At 46.5% G+C, this 14,996-nt stretch overlaps 1 protein-coding gene across 1 annotated transcript in view; it reads left to right on the top strand.

Moving 5' to 3' along the window:
• The first annotated feature begins 9,492 nt into the window (after positions 1-9,492).
• LOC115098355 (CD209 antigen-like protein E) overlaps positions 9,493-14,996 on the top strand; it is a 28,398-nt gene continuing 22,894 nt past the window's right edge. The window contains exons 1-2 of the mRNA XM_029614897.1: positions 9,493-9,575; positions 10,580-10,687. Coding sequence (XP_029470757.1) covers positions 9,503-9,575; positions 10,580-10,687 — 181 coding nt within the window. The 5' untranslated portion in view covers positions 9,493-9,502. The remainder of the gene's footprint in view (positions 9,576-10,579; positions 10,688-14,996) is intronic.

Genomic DNA, 14,996 nt, shown 5'->3' with positions numbered 1-14,996 from the left:
TTTATCGGAGTGGTTTACAGGCCTCCAAACCGAAAGGAAGAGCTGGACAGAGATCTGGTTGAAGACATCCAAAAGATAGGAAAGAAGGAAGAAGTGGTGATCGTTGGAGACTTTAATATGCCAGATGTAGACTGGAGAATCCCATCTGCAGAATCTAATAATAGTAGAGAAATAGTGGATGCCCTGCAAGTAGCTTTGTTCAAACAAATGGTAATGGAACCTACAAGAGAAGGAGCTATACTCGACTTAGTGCTCACTAATGGAGATAATGTCTCTAATGTCCAGGTGGGCGCCCACCTCAGCACCAGTGATCATCAAACGGTATGGTTTAACATCACAAAAAGGATACAGAAAAGAAGCACAAAGACCCGAGTTTTGCAGTTCAAAAACACGGACTTTGATGAAATGGGGAAGTACCTGGAGGAAGAATTAAAAGGCTGGGAGAATGAGAGAGATGTAGATCAACAATGGACCAATCTAAAAGGAGCAATTACCAAGGCAACTAATCTATATGTTAGAAAAGTAAAGAAAAGCAAAAGAAAAATGAAACCTATCTGGTTCTCAAAGGAGGTGGCTGACAAAATAAAGGCTAAAAGAGCAGCATTCAAGAAATATAAAAGATCCCAAAGGGAGGAGCACAAAGAAGAATATCTGGTAGAACTGAGGGAGACGAAGAAATCAATCAAGACGGCAAAAAGTCAAGCTGAAGAGAGGATTGCCAAGGAGGTAAAGAGAGGTGACAAAACATTTTTCAGATACATCAGTGAAAAGAGAAAAGTTCAAAGTGGTATAGCAAAATTGAAAGATGGAAAGGATCAATGTGTGGAGAGAGACGAAGAAATGGCAGAAATATTAAATGAATACTTCAGTTCTGTGTTCACTAAAGAGGAACCTGGAGAAGGACTGTCACTAGTTAACAAGAAACTGGAGGGGAGTGGAGTAAATGTAACTCCATTTACAGTAGAAAATGTATGGGAAGAGCTGGAGAAACTGAAAGTGGACAAAGCCATGGGGCCTGATGAAATTCATCCCAGGATACTGAGGGAGCTCAGAGATGTGCTGGCGGGTCCACTGTGTGACTTGTTCAATAGATCCCTAGAAACAGGAGTGGTGCCGAGTGATTGGAGAAGAGCATTGGTGGTCCCGCTTCACAAGACTGGGGACAGAGAAGAGGCTGGTAACTACAGACCGGTTAGCCTCACTTCAGTGGTGGGAAAAGTAATGGAGTCACTGTTGAAAGAGAGAATAGTGAACTATCTACAGTCGGGAGAATTGCTGGACCAGAGGCAGCATGGATTCACCAGGGGAAGATCCTGTCAGACAAATCTGATTGACTTTTTTGATTGGGTAACCAAGGAATTGGATCAAGGAAGAGCGCTCGATGTCATCTACTTAGATTTCAGCAAAGCTTTTGATACAGTTCCGCACAGGAGACTGGTGAATAAAACGAGAAGCTTAGGAGTGAGTGCTAAGTTGGTGGCCTGGATTGCAAACTGGTTGACGGACAGAAGACAATGTGTGATGGTAAATGGAACTTTCTCTGAAGAGAGAGCGGTGTAAAGTGGTGTACCGCAAGGATCGGTGTTGGGACAGGTCCTGTTCAATATCTTTGTGAGCGACATTGCGGAAGGGATAGAAGGTAAGATTTGTCTTTTTGCGGATGACACTAAGATCTGCAACAGAGTGGACACGCCGGAAGGAGTGGAGAGAATGAGATGGGATTTAAGGAAGCTGGAAGAGTGGTCGAAGATATGGCAGCTGAGATTCAATGCCAAGAAGTGCAAAGTAATGCATATGGGGAATGGAAATCCGAAGGAACTGTATTCGATGGGGGGGGGGGGGGGGGGAAGGCTGATGTGCACGGAGCAGGAGAGAGACCTAGGGGTTATAGTGTCTAAGGATATGAAGCCTGTGAAACAATGCGACAAGGCGATAGCAAAAGCCAGAAGAATGCTGGGCTGCAAAGAGAGAGGAATATTGAGTAAGAAAAGGGAAGTGATTATCCCCTTGTACAGGTCCTTGGTGAGGCCTCACCTGGAGTATTGTGTTCAGTTCTGGAGACCGTATCTACAAAGAGACAGAGACAAGATGGAAGCAGTACAGAGAAGGGCGACCAGAAAGGTGGAGGGTCTTCATCAGATGTCATACGAGGAGAGATTAAAGAATCTGAATATGTACACCCTGGAGGAAAGGAGGAGCAGGGGTGATATGATTCAGACCTTCAGATACTTGAAAAACATTAACGATCCAAAGACAACGACAAACCTTTTCCGCCAGAAAAAAATCAGCAGAACCAGGGGTCACGAGCTGAGGCTCCAGGGAGGAAGACTAAGAACCAATGTCAGGAAGTATTTCTTCACGGAGAGAGTGGTGGATGCCTGGAATGCCCTTCCGGAGGAAGTGGTGAAGTCCAAAACTGTGAAGGACTTCAAAGGGGCGTGGGATAAACATTGTGGATCCATCAGGTCTAGAGGACGTGTATAAAGAGGAGGCAGCAAAACACTGCACAGAGTGGCAGTAGCCACAGAGGCATTCACAGAGCGGGATGCCAGTGGCCAGTGGTTGGTGTTCCACCTTCACGGAGCAGAAGGATGGAGGGCTGCCATCTCCAAATTAAATTAAATTAAAAAAAACAAAAAACAAACAAAAAAAAACATGGGTGGGAAAGAGTATGTAAAATTAACAGAGAGTTCATAGGCTATAGGTATTACCAATTATTAGGCTTATTCAATAATTGTTGATAGTTAATGTGGCTTTCAATGCATACTTCACTTTCAATGCATATCCAGCATAGCTCTCTGCTTCAACGGCAAGGGAGAAGAAAAACTAATACTTCACGCATATCCAGCATAGCTCTCTGCTTCAACGGCAGGGGAGAAGAAAAACTAATACTTCACGCATATCCAGCATAGCTCTCTGCTTCAACGGCAGGGGAGAAGAAAAACTAATACTTCACGCATATCCAGCATAGCTCTCTGCTTCAACGACAGGGGAGAAGAAAAACTAATACTTCACGCATATCCAGCATAGCTCTCTGCTTCAACGGCAGGGGAGAAGAAAAACTAATGCTTCACGCATATCCAGCATAGCTCTCTGCTTCAATGGCAGGGGAGAAGAAAAACTAATGCTTCACGCATATCCAGCATAGCTCTCCACTTCAACGGCAGGGGAGAAGAAAAACTAATACTTCACGCATATCCAGCATAGCTCTCTGCTTCAACGGCAGGGGAGAAGAAAAACAACCAATAAGGGCTGAATAACATAGTCTGGGTAAACAAATAAGTATGGGTGTAGCTTGCTTGTTGCGGCGGTTACTACCCCTAACTAATCGGGCTTGATGTTTCACTTGGATGCAGCTTCATCACTGCACTCTGCATTGATGGTGGGGGTGAAAGGGAAATGGAACCAAGGGTGGCTGGGAGCCAAGAGAAACAGATAATTATGAAGGGAAGGATGTGTGAGGCTTGCTGGGCAGACTGGATGGGCCGATTGGTCTTCTTCTGCCATCATTTCTATGTTTCTATAATTCTTTGCTTCCGTGTTTACTAATGAGGATGTTGGGGAGATACCAGTTCCAGAGATGGTTTTCAGGGGTGATGAGTCAGACGAATTGAACGAAATCACTGTGAACCTGGAAGATGTAGTAGGCCACATTGACAAACTAAAGAGTAGCAAATCACCTGGACCAGATGGTATGCATCCTAGGGTACTGAAGGAACTAAAAAATGAAATTTCTGATCTATTAGTTAAAATTTGTTGTTACGCTCGGGCTGTGTTCTAGTGTTGTGAACACCACCTTCTGGAGTGACTACAGGTGGAGAGAGATAGGGATGGCTGGAAAGTCTCTGATGATGGTGACAGTGGAGCAGAGTAAGGCTGGAAGCAGTGTCAAATTCCAGGCTGGGTCAGGGCAGACGGCAAGCAACAGTGTCAGAGTCCAGGCTGGGTCAGGGCAGGCAGCAGGCAACAGTGTCAGAGTCCAGGCTGGGTCAGGGCAGGCGGCAGGCAACAGTGTCAGAGTCCAGGCTGGGTCAGGGCAGGCGGCAGGCAACAGTGTCAGAGTCCAGGCTGGGTCACGGTACCTAGTAGTAAGGCAGAGAGCTCGAAGGCCACACACACGGCAGGGAAGAGGGCCCAAAGGCCACACATGCACACAGCAGAGCAAAGGGCCTGAAGGCCTCACTCACACGGCAGGGCAGCGGGCCCGAAGGTCACACACACACACATGGCAAGGCAGAGAGCCCGAAGGCCGCACACAGCGCAAGACAAGGCAAAGCATGGTAGAAGGCCCGAAGGCCACACACAGCACAAGGCAAGGCAAAGCAGGGTAGAAGGCCCGAAGGCCACACACAGCGCAAGGCAAAGCAAAGCAGGGTAGAAGGCCCGAAGGCCACATACAGCGCAAGGCAAGGCAAAGCAGGGTCCAAGGACCACACGCACAGCAAAGCAAGGAAGGCTAGAGCAGGGAGCCCAGGCGAGCTCGATGCCGAAGCCCCGAGGGAACTGCCAGGCAGGGATATAAAGGGAAGTCCAGAACATAGAGTGAACAAGGGAGATGGACTGGGTCCGTCAGGAGAGCCAACTCTAGAAGGACCCCTGGTGGTGAGGCGGTTGCACAGCAGCCATAGCCGTAACATTTGTAACCTATCATTAAAATCATCCATTGAACCTGAAGACTGGAAGGTGGCCAATGTAACCCCAATATTTAAAAAAGGCTCCAGGGGCGATCTGGGTAACTATAGACCAGTGAGCCTGACTTCAGTGCCGGGAAAAATAGCGGAACCTATTCTGAAGATCAAAATCGTAGAGCATATAGAAAGACATGATTTAATGGAACACAGTCAACATGGATTTACCCAAGGGAAGCCTTGCCTCACAAATCTGCTTCATTTTTTTGAAGGGGTTAATAAACATGTGGATAAAGGTGAACCGGTAGATGTAGTGTATTTGGATTTTCAGAAGGCGTTTGACAAAGTCCCTCATGAGAGGCTTCTAAGAAAACTAAAGTCATGGGATAGGAGGCAATGTCCTTTCGTGGATTACAAACTGGTTAAAAGACAGGAAACAGAGAGTAGGATTAAATGTTCAATTTTCTCAGTGGAAAAGGATAAACAGTGGAGTGCCTCAGGGATCTATACTTGGACCGGTGCTTTTCAATATATATATAAATGATCTGGAAAGGAATATGACAAGTGAGGTTATCAAATTTGCGGATGATACAAAATTATTCAGAGTAGTTAAATCAAAAGCAGATTGTGATATATTACAGGAGGACCTTGCAAGACTGTAAGATTGGGCAGATGAAATTTAATGTGGACAAGTGCAAGGTGTTGCATATAGGGAAAAATAACCCTAGCTGTAGTTACACGATGTTAGGTTATTTATTTATTTATTTAACAGTTTTATATACTGAAGTTCTGGTAACAAAGTTACTAATCACTTCGGTTTACATTACAACAATAGATTGACAGTATAAAGAATAATGTCTTACAATGAACAGGGTAAAAAGAACTTGGAAAAAATAAATAATAATAACTTAATAGGAGTAATTATATACAAAGTGGTGGACCGTCCTGGAGATCAAAGCTTAGATATTGAGTTTGAGATTAAGAGAATGCTTGGTTGAACAACCAGGTCTTTAGTCTTTTTTTAAAGGTGGGAGTCAATTGTTCAATTCTAAGGTCTGGTGGGAGTGAGTTCCAAAGATTAGGACCGGCAGTGGAAATAGCTCTTTTGCTAAGTGAAGTCTTGAGAGGATGGGCTCTTAGCGTGCCCTTCTGAGCTTGTCTAGTCGGACGAGAGGTGGAGTGAAGCTGTAAAGGGATGGTGAGGTCCATTGGAGTGGAGTTATAGATGGCTTTGTGGATTATTGATAGGGATTTATAGAGGATTCTGTGTCTGATTGGGAGCCAGTGAAGGTTCTTTAAAATGGGAGTAATGTGGTCCCTTTTATTAGATTTGGTTAGGATCCTCGCAGTGGCATTTTGTAACATTTGCAGAGGCTTTCAGAGTGTTTGCGGGTAAACCAAGCAGCAAAGAATTACAATAGTCTATCTTCGAGAAAATGATTGCTTGTAATACATATCTGAAGTCTTGGAAGTATAAGAGTGGTCTTAGCCTCTTTAATACTTGAAGTTTAAAGAAGCAGTCTTTTATGGTGTTGTTAATGAAGCTTTTGTAGTTTAGCTGATTATCCATGGTGACCCCAAGGTTTCTGACCTGAGTGGAAAAGGCCGGAGGAGATAAGTTGTGTGCGTAGGGAGCGGTGTAGTTACCATTTGGGGTGATGAGCAGGAACTCTGATTTGTTGGAATTGAGAATCAAATTAAGATTTGTTAGGAGGTTATTGATAGATAGAAGACAGGAATTCCAGAATTGTAAGGTGTTTTGCAATGAATCTTTAATCGGGATAAGGATTTGGACGTCATCTGCATAAACATAGTGAATGAGGTTAAATTTGGAGAGGAGATGGCATAGAGGGAGAAGATAAATGTTGAATAATGTTGGGGATAGAGAAGAACCCTGCGGGACTCCCATAGTGGATCTGAAAGGAGGTGATTCTTTGCTGTTTATCTTGACTTTATAGAATCTATTCTGGAGGAAAGATGAGAACCAATTGAGTGCGGTGTTTTTTATGCCAATCTCTGTTAGACGATCCAAGAGGATATCATGGTTCACTGTGTCAAAAGCTGCTGACAAGTCGAGTAGAATGAGGAGGGAGGATTGTTTTTTTTTTCTAGGTTCAAGAGAATTTTATCTGAAAGTGATGAAAGGAGGGATTCGGTACTTCTAGATTTTCGGAAACCAAATTGAGAAGAAGAGAGGATGTTGTTGTTTTCTAAGTATTCGGCGAGTTGTTTGTTAACTAATTTTTCCATGATTTTGGAGATAATTGGGAGATTAGCTATAGGGCGGAAGTTGGCTGGATTGTCTGGGGAAAGATTTGGTTTTTTTAGTAATGGTTTAAGGATGGTGAGTTTGAGTGGAGTGGGGACGAGACCTTGTAATAAAGAGGAATTGATGATCTGTGATATAGGGTAAGAGATGTCTTTGGCAATTGAAATAAGGAGGTTGGCTGGAATAGCATCTAGTGGGTGTGATGAAGGTTTAAGTCTTTTTAGAGTGTTTTCAATTTCCAAAGTGGAGACTGGTTCAAAGGTCTCAAGGCTTGCTGTGATTTGTGGAGGGGAGGGGAGTAGATAAGGTGGGGAGTTGACGTTCATTTTCTTGATAGGGTCCAGGAGGTTAGGAATTTTGTTCTTAAAATAGGTGGCAAGATCAGATGCTTTACTTGCTGCGTTATCATCCGGGAAAGCGAAGGCGGGTTGTTTGGTGAGAGAAGTCACTAAAGAGAAGAGGGCTTTTGGATCAAATATAAAGTTATGAATTTTCTGCGAGTAGAAGTCCTTTTTTGTCTGTAGGATGGAGAATCTGTATTGGTGCATTAAGGATTTAAAGGCCATGAGGTTTGAGGTTGAAGGATTCTTGCGCCAAGTCTTTTCTCCATATTAGGTTCCATATTAGGAGCTACCACTCAGGAAAAAGATCTAGGCATCATAATGGATAATACTTTAAAATCGTCGGCTCAGTGTGCTGCAGCAGTCAAAAAAGCAAATAGAATGTTAGGAATTATTAGGAAGGGAATGGTTAATAAAACGGAAAATGTCATAATGCCTCTCTATCGCTCCACGGTGTTACGGTCCCAGGCCATGCCCCGGTCCCTCCACCTACCTCGGGAACAGTCCGGGCCATTTTGAGACCTCCTCGGGCCTGCACTACCTCCAGCGAGTCTCTCCCTCCTCGGGAGAGATGCCGTCGATCCGCCCCGACTGGGCCCGCCCCCTAGACGCACGCGCAGAAAGGAGTCCCTCTTAAAGGGGCCAGCGTGGGAAAACTCAAGCCCTGCCTCTGTTGACGTCAGATACTATCAGGGTATTTAAACCCTGCTTCTGGACATCTTCAGTGCCTTGTATCAAGGTTCACTCAGTCCCCTGAGTTACTAGTTGCTGCTTTGGATCTTGGATCTTCTCATCTACTTCTGGCTTCCGACCCGGCTTCATCCATTGACTTCGTCTTCGCTTCCGCCCCTGGTTTTGGTTTAGACTTCTGACTTCTGGCTTCTGACCAGCTCCATCCAACGACTCTGTTTCCAGCTTCCGCCCCTGGCTTTGACTTTGGACCTCTGTCTTCTGGCTTCTGACCCGGCTTCATTCCTGGACTCCGACTTCTGCTTCCTCCACCACCACAGGTATCCGGTACATGGGGAGGCAGACGTAGTGTGACCTAGGGTTAGCTCCCCGACTGTCCCTAGGTCCGGGCGTATCCCAGGTGCTCACTGCATCTTGAATACTGTGTACAATTCTGGTTGCCACATCTCAAAAAAGATATAATTGTGATGGAGAAGGTACAGAGAAGGGCAAGCAAAATGATAAAGGGGATGGAACAGCTCCCCTATGAGGAAAGGCTGAAGAGGTTAGGGCTGTTCAGCTTGGAGAAGAGATGGCTGAGGTGGGATATGATAGAGATCTTTAAGATCATGAGAGGTCTTGAACGAGTAGATGTGAATCGGTTATTTACACTTTCAAATAATAGAAGGACTAGGGGGCATTCCATGAAGTTAGCAAGTAGCACATTTAAGACTAATCGGAGAAAATTCTTTTTCACTCAACGCACAATAAAGCTCTGGAATTTGTTGCTAGATAGTGTAGCTGGGTTCAAAAAAGGTTTAGATAAGTTCTTGGAGAAGTCCATTAACGGCTATTAATCAAGTTTACTTAGGGAATAGCCACTGCTATTAATTGCATCAGTAGCACAGGATCTTCTTAGTGTTTGGGTAATTGCCAGGTTCTTATGGCCTGTTTTGGCCTCTGTTGGAAACAGGATGCTGGGCTTGATGGACCCTTGCTCTGACCCAGCATGGCAATTTCTTATGTTCTTATATTCTAACAGTGAGCCTGACTTCAGTGCCAGGAAAAATAGTGGAAACTATTCTCAAGATCAAAATCGTAGAGCATATAGAAAGACATGGTTTAATGGAACACAGTCAGCATGGATTTACCCAAGGGAAGTCTTGCCTCACAAATCTGCTTCATTTTTTTGAAGGAGTTAATAAACATGTGGATGAAGGTGAACAGGTAGATGTAGTATATTTGGATTTTCAGAAGGCGTTTGACAAAGTCCCTTATGAGAGGCTTCTAAGAAAACTAAAACGTCATGGGATAGGCGGCGATGTCTTTCATGGATTACAAACTGGTTAAAATACAGGAAACAGAGAGTAGGATTAAATGTCCTGTATTTTGTGTTAAATTAACTGACAATTTAACAAAGAAAAAATTATAAAAAAAATAAAAAGAGGAAACAATTATAAAAGGAAACATCCAGTGTCTGTTGTGCAAATTTGTTCTCTGATGCAGGTTTCCTCCTTTTGCATAAGCTCTAGAATCGGGTGGAACAGCAAAGTGTTTCTCATTTTGTTTACATCTGTGGCAGGATCAAGGTGGGAATGGAGCCTGAAATCACTTACTCAGAACTGAAATTTCCTTCGCCTGTGACACAGACAGCAAAGAAAACAGCAGGTAAAAGTGAAGAAGTTTGAAGGGACGCAGCCTAAGCTCGTAAAACCCTGATGAAGGGTATGTTGCACCTTTAATATTGGCAGGAGAGGCATTTTAGCCTCGTGTCTCAGCTAATCTTCCATCAGGGACAGATTTAGCACCAGACCAATCAGGCCTCCTATGTTAATAAATAGATATTAACTAGGCTGGAGTGTGGGAAAGTTATTTGGGTAACTTTACACAGATAGTAAATGACACTTATCCAGAGAATTATAGCACTGAATATTCCCAAATAAAGTTGCCTGGAAAATGTTATCTGAGTAACCTTTGCCGAGGCATTATTCTGACCAGATTTAGCTTACCTGGCTAACGCTAGGCCCGTAGCAGGGCCAAATTTAAGAGGATTGCACCTGTAGGCAAGGTTGGAGAGTTGGGGGACTGAGACACCCAGGAGTTCGGAAAGTGGGGGGAACCTCTTTATTTATTTAAAACATTTCTATAACACCTTGTCCCACATTCTGAGCCGTTTACAATATAAGTTCTATAAGATACAAGAAAAACAAGAGATAGTCAATACAACAACCACTAGCGTCACAAACTGACTACACTTGGAGCCTTTCTCCTAGACAGGAGTCAACCTTTCCTTCTACCACCCCCATGTCCCAGAGTGTCATAGCCACTTGCCTCTGAAGTGGATGGTAGAAACAGGAGCCTCCTTGGCACAGTTGCACTCTTCTTTGGCCTGGGTATTTGGTGCTTTCAAAATTTGGAGCCCTGGGTAATTAACTATGTTCCCTATCCCTAAATCCAAGCCTGCTGGGTAGTGCTGAACATCAATGGTCAACAGCTAATTAATTGCCTCTTTTTATCTAAATAAATTTTGTATGAGGAATGAGTTACCTGGACAAAACAGCTGGACAGTGGGGTGAACTACTGAATCTCAAGTAACTCGAAAGGTTACCTGTACAAACCCTTTGAATATCGACCTCGAAGTAATTATGTCTTTGCTTCCTTGTTGCAAACAGAATGCAAGCAACCGCAACCGAAGACATTGCCCTCCAGGCTCTTGGTAGCTTTACTGGTACTGACCTCCTTCCTGCTGCTCATGGCCCTGATTGCCTTAATTATACTGTGTAAGTACACTGCAAGGAAGGATTTACCAAGTTCTTAACAGATGTCATAGAGTAGGGGCAAAGTCGCCAAGGCGCACGGATTGGAAATCCAGATTTAAATACTCTGTTTGAATCGTGTGCTGCAATGTGATGTCAGAAGAGCATGTAGCATTTGCATTTCGCTTTGTTAATGTATGACCTATAGCAGATATTCCTGGACATACCGAGATCAGTCCAGAACAGTGGGTTATACACTCCCACCAGCAGATGGAGGCAGAGAACAAAACTTTGAGGCACTGCTATATACCAAGTGTGCCACCTGCAGTTCCTCAGTATTTCTCTGCCTCCAGCAGATGGTGGTGCATAAGCTCTTGGCTGTGTTATTTGAAGTTGCATTTGCTCCCCGAGGTGCCGGGTTCCATCTTTGGGCCATCCCTTGGGTGGAGCCGGGTGAATGGGGGGTTGGATACCCCTGGCAGTGATAGCCCGAGCATCCCAGGACCCCCTCGATAGCCAGGGGACTGCCTCCTCCAGGTGACGCTGGCTCAGGGAAATATCCCCGTTGGGGAATTTTTGTTTTTCTACTTTTGATTCCTATTAAGTTTAAAAAAAAAAAGAGAGAGAGGCTATCCCTTTTATTTTCTGAACTCAGCGGCACTGCTGGGTGAATCGGTCTGCTCAGCAGTGCTGAGCCCGGCAGCCTGACAGGTACTGGGGTGTTTCTGGAGGGGAGAGCAGGCTGCGTTTGTGCAGGGCCTCGGGATTTCCCTTCCCCGGCGGGGTGAGGAGTTTTCCTGCCCACGGTCGCTCGGCAGTGCCGAGCTAATTTTAGCGCGAGGGCCGTTTTCTCTACTGCCGGCTGCTCTCTCGTGCATCTGCTCAGTGGACCCGAGTTATTTTTGGCGCGCATGCCATTTTGGTGTAACGGCAATTTTTCCCGCACGATCACCGCACCAGCGCTATTTCCCGGCCCGGGGGTCATTTGGAATCGCACTGCAATCATTTTAATGGCAGACAACCCACTTGCGGAGGCCCGCAAGGCCTGAGGCATTTGGTCTGCATATTTGGATTCCCTCTCCTCGTGCTTCAGGGGGAGAGGCCTCTTCTGCTAAGGGGTTTAAGCCTAAGAAGGCCACGTGTTTGGCCGCTTCAGGGGCTGGAACCAGGGGCAGAGCTCCTGCTGCCTCCACTGCGACTTCCAGGAAGGAGTCCCAGGATGATCCCACTCCGCTTTCTCCCGCAGTCTGGGAGCCTGTTCAGGGAGACACACGGAACGCCAAGTCTGATTCCAGCGGCGAGGAAGCGGACCTGGGTGGTTTCTCGCCCGAGTTTATACTCCTGATGTATGAGGCCTTTTTGGTCAGGAAGTCAGCAAAACGTAAACCCCTGGACAGGGGTTGGGGTGCCCTGAAGTGGCCTAGGCTTTGTGATGAATCTCGGGGCTCACGTGCATCCATGGCCCATGGAGATTTGGATACTGGCGGGGACGATCAGCTTCTGGTGAAGACCGGGTCGGAAGGGGACTATCCATGCATGGTTCGCTTGTTCAAAAAGGAGGAGTTGCGGCCCCTTATCCCTCAGATGTTGGAGGAGTTGAGGGTGAAGCTCACCCAGGGGGAGTCCGATAGTGAGGGTGTTAACCCAGACTTGGATGGTCTCTGGGGCCCTCCCAGCACCTTCCCTATCCCGAAGAAAATCCAGAAGCTTATTAGTCGGGAATGGGACTCTCCGAAGGCTGGCCTGAAGATCAGCTGTGCTATGGCAAAGCTGTATCCGGTGCTCGAAGAACATTTGCAACGCCTTAAGACACCTAAGGTCGATGTGGCGGTATCAGCGATCACTAAGAAGACTACCATCCCAGTGGCAGGGGCCGCCGCTCTGAGGGATGTGCAGGACCGCAAGTTGGAGCTTCAGGTTAAGCGCCTATTTGAGGTTTCATCTTTGAGTCTTCGAGCGGCAGTCTGTGCAAGCATGATATAGTGAGCCTGTTTGTGTTGGATTCAAAAACCTCAGGATCCGGCTTCCTCTAGGGTCATGATCCCTTCCCAAGCAGCCTGCCTGGAGGCGGGGTCGGCATATGTGGCAGATGCTTTGTATGATCTGGTGCACACCACAGCCCGAAATATAGTTTCATTGGTAGCGGCTAGGCGGCTGCTGTGGCTTCGTAATTGGGCAGCGGACGCATCCTCCAAATCTCAGTTATATAAACTTCCCTTTCGAGGGAAGCTTCTGTTTGGAGAAGATCTCGACCAACTTATGAAGTCTCTGGGGGAAACCAAGGGAAACAAGCTGCCCGAAGACAAGAAGCCTTTCAAAAAGTCGTTTTCTCCGCGTGCCCATTTTCAGGATTCTCGGAGATTCAGGTCTGGGAGGGGTTCCCCCTCCTCCAGTTCCAAATAGTCCACAGCTCGACAGCAGTCCTTTCGGGGCTCTGGCAAGTCTGCAAGAGGTGGCTCCAGCCAGGGAGCTGGGGCCGGTAAGCCTGCCCAATGAGATCAGGCCCACCCACTCCTCATTCATAGCGGTTGGGGGCAGGTTGTCCCATTTTTACAAGGAGTGGGTCAAAATCAGCTCTGATCAGTGGGTCCTGGAGGTGATAAAAGATGGCTACGCCTTAGAATTTTCTTACCCTTTCAAGGGTTCTGCATTTCCCAGAACAAGCGGGCCGCGGTGGAAGACACTCTACAAAGGTTGCTAGGTCTGGAGGCGATTGTCCCTGGATGAGCAGGGACGAGGAAGGTACTCCATTTACTTTGTGGTTCCAAAGAAAGAGGGTACCTTCCATCCCATACTGGACCTGCAACAGGTGAACTTGAGATTGAGGGTGTCGCATTTTCGGATGGAGACTCTAAGAACAGTTATTGCGGCCGTCCACAAAGGAGAATTCCTCTCCTCCTTAGATCTCACAGAGGCCTACCTCCACATTCCGATCTGGATTGATCATCAGACGTTCTTGTGCTTCAAGATTCTGGGTCAACATTTTAAGATCCAGGCTCTTCCCTTCGGCTTGGCTACGGCTCCGCACACCTTTACCAAGGTGATGGTGGTTGTGGCGGTGACCCTCCGGAAGGAGGGGGTGTTAGTTCACCCATACTTCAACGATTGGTTGATTTGAACAAAGTTTGAGCAGGACTGCTTGCATTTGGTCAGGAACCAAGAGACCGTCCATAAGCTTGGGAGGCTTATCTTCTGTTTGCTTGGGCTGAGTGTCATCTGGAAGGAATCATGGACTCTCATGTAGCGGGTGAGGACAACGTATGGGTGGACGTCCTCAGTCATCAAAAGCTAGATCCCAGGGTATGGGAGGCCTGGAATCACATTTGTGCCAGATGGGGGGTCCCCCAACTGGATATCATGGTGACCCGAGCCAACTCACAGACAACAGGGTTCTTCAGTCACAAGAAGGAGGTCGGGTTGGTAGGACTGGACGCCCTAGTGTGCAAGTGGCTGACTGGGATTCTCCTGTATGCCTTTCCCCCTTGGCCACTCATCGGTTGGGTTCTTCAGTGCATAGAGGAACATCCAGATTCAGTGGTCCTGGTGGCTCCTGAGTGGCCATGGCGTCCTAGGTTTGCAGATCTCATTCAGTTGGCAACAGACGGTCCGTTACACCTGGCCCATTTTTCCGGGTCTCTTATGTCAAGGACCCATCTTTTCAGATCAGGAAGATCACTTCTCTATCGGCTTGGCTTTTGAAAGGCGGCGGTTACACATGAAGGGTTACTCGATACTGGTGATTTCCACCCTCCTCCAGGCTAGACGTCCTTCTACATCAATGGCATACGTCAGGGTGTGGAAAGTGTTTGAGTGCTGGTGCGATCATCAAGGCATAGTGTCACTTTCGGTGAACATTCCTCACATTTTGGCCTTTCTGCAGCAGAGCTTGTCAAAAGGCTTGGCTTATAATTCCATCCGGGTTCAATTTCGGCCCTGGGGTGTCTCCGGGGCCGGGTACGCGACAAGCCCCTGGCCAGCCATCTGGATGTTATCCACTTTCTGAAAGGAATAAAGCATCTATGCCCTCCAGTTCATAAGTTGTGTCCGGACTGGAATCTTAACCTGGTTTTGTGGCGCTTTGTGATCCACCTTTTGAACCATTGGGACAGGGCTTCCTAAAAGACCTTACTTTGAAGACGGTTTTTCTGTTGGCCAATTGCTCTGCCAGACGGATTTCAGAACTACAGGTTCTTTCCTGTCGGGATCCTTTCCTACTCATTTCTACTGATAAGGTGTCTTTGCATACGGTGCCTTCTTTTTTGCCTAAGGTGGTGTCTGCCTTCCATGTGAATTAGTCTGTGCAGTTGCCTGGTTTTCTGGATTAGTCTCGAAA

Source organism: Rhinatrema bivittatum, chromosome 8 (genome assembly GCF_901001135.1).
Source record: "Rhinatrema bivittatum chromosome 8, aRhiBiv1.1, whole genome shotgun sequence".
Classification (NCBI taxonomy): Eukaryota; Metazoa; Chordata; class Amphibia; order Gymnophiona; family Rhinatrematidae; genus Rhinatrema; species Rhinatrema bivittatum.
Note: the sequence above shows the minus strand (reverse complement) of the source record. Positions and strands in the feature narration are given on the sequence as shown.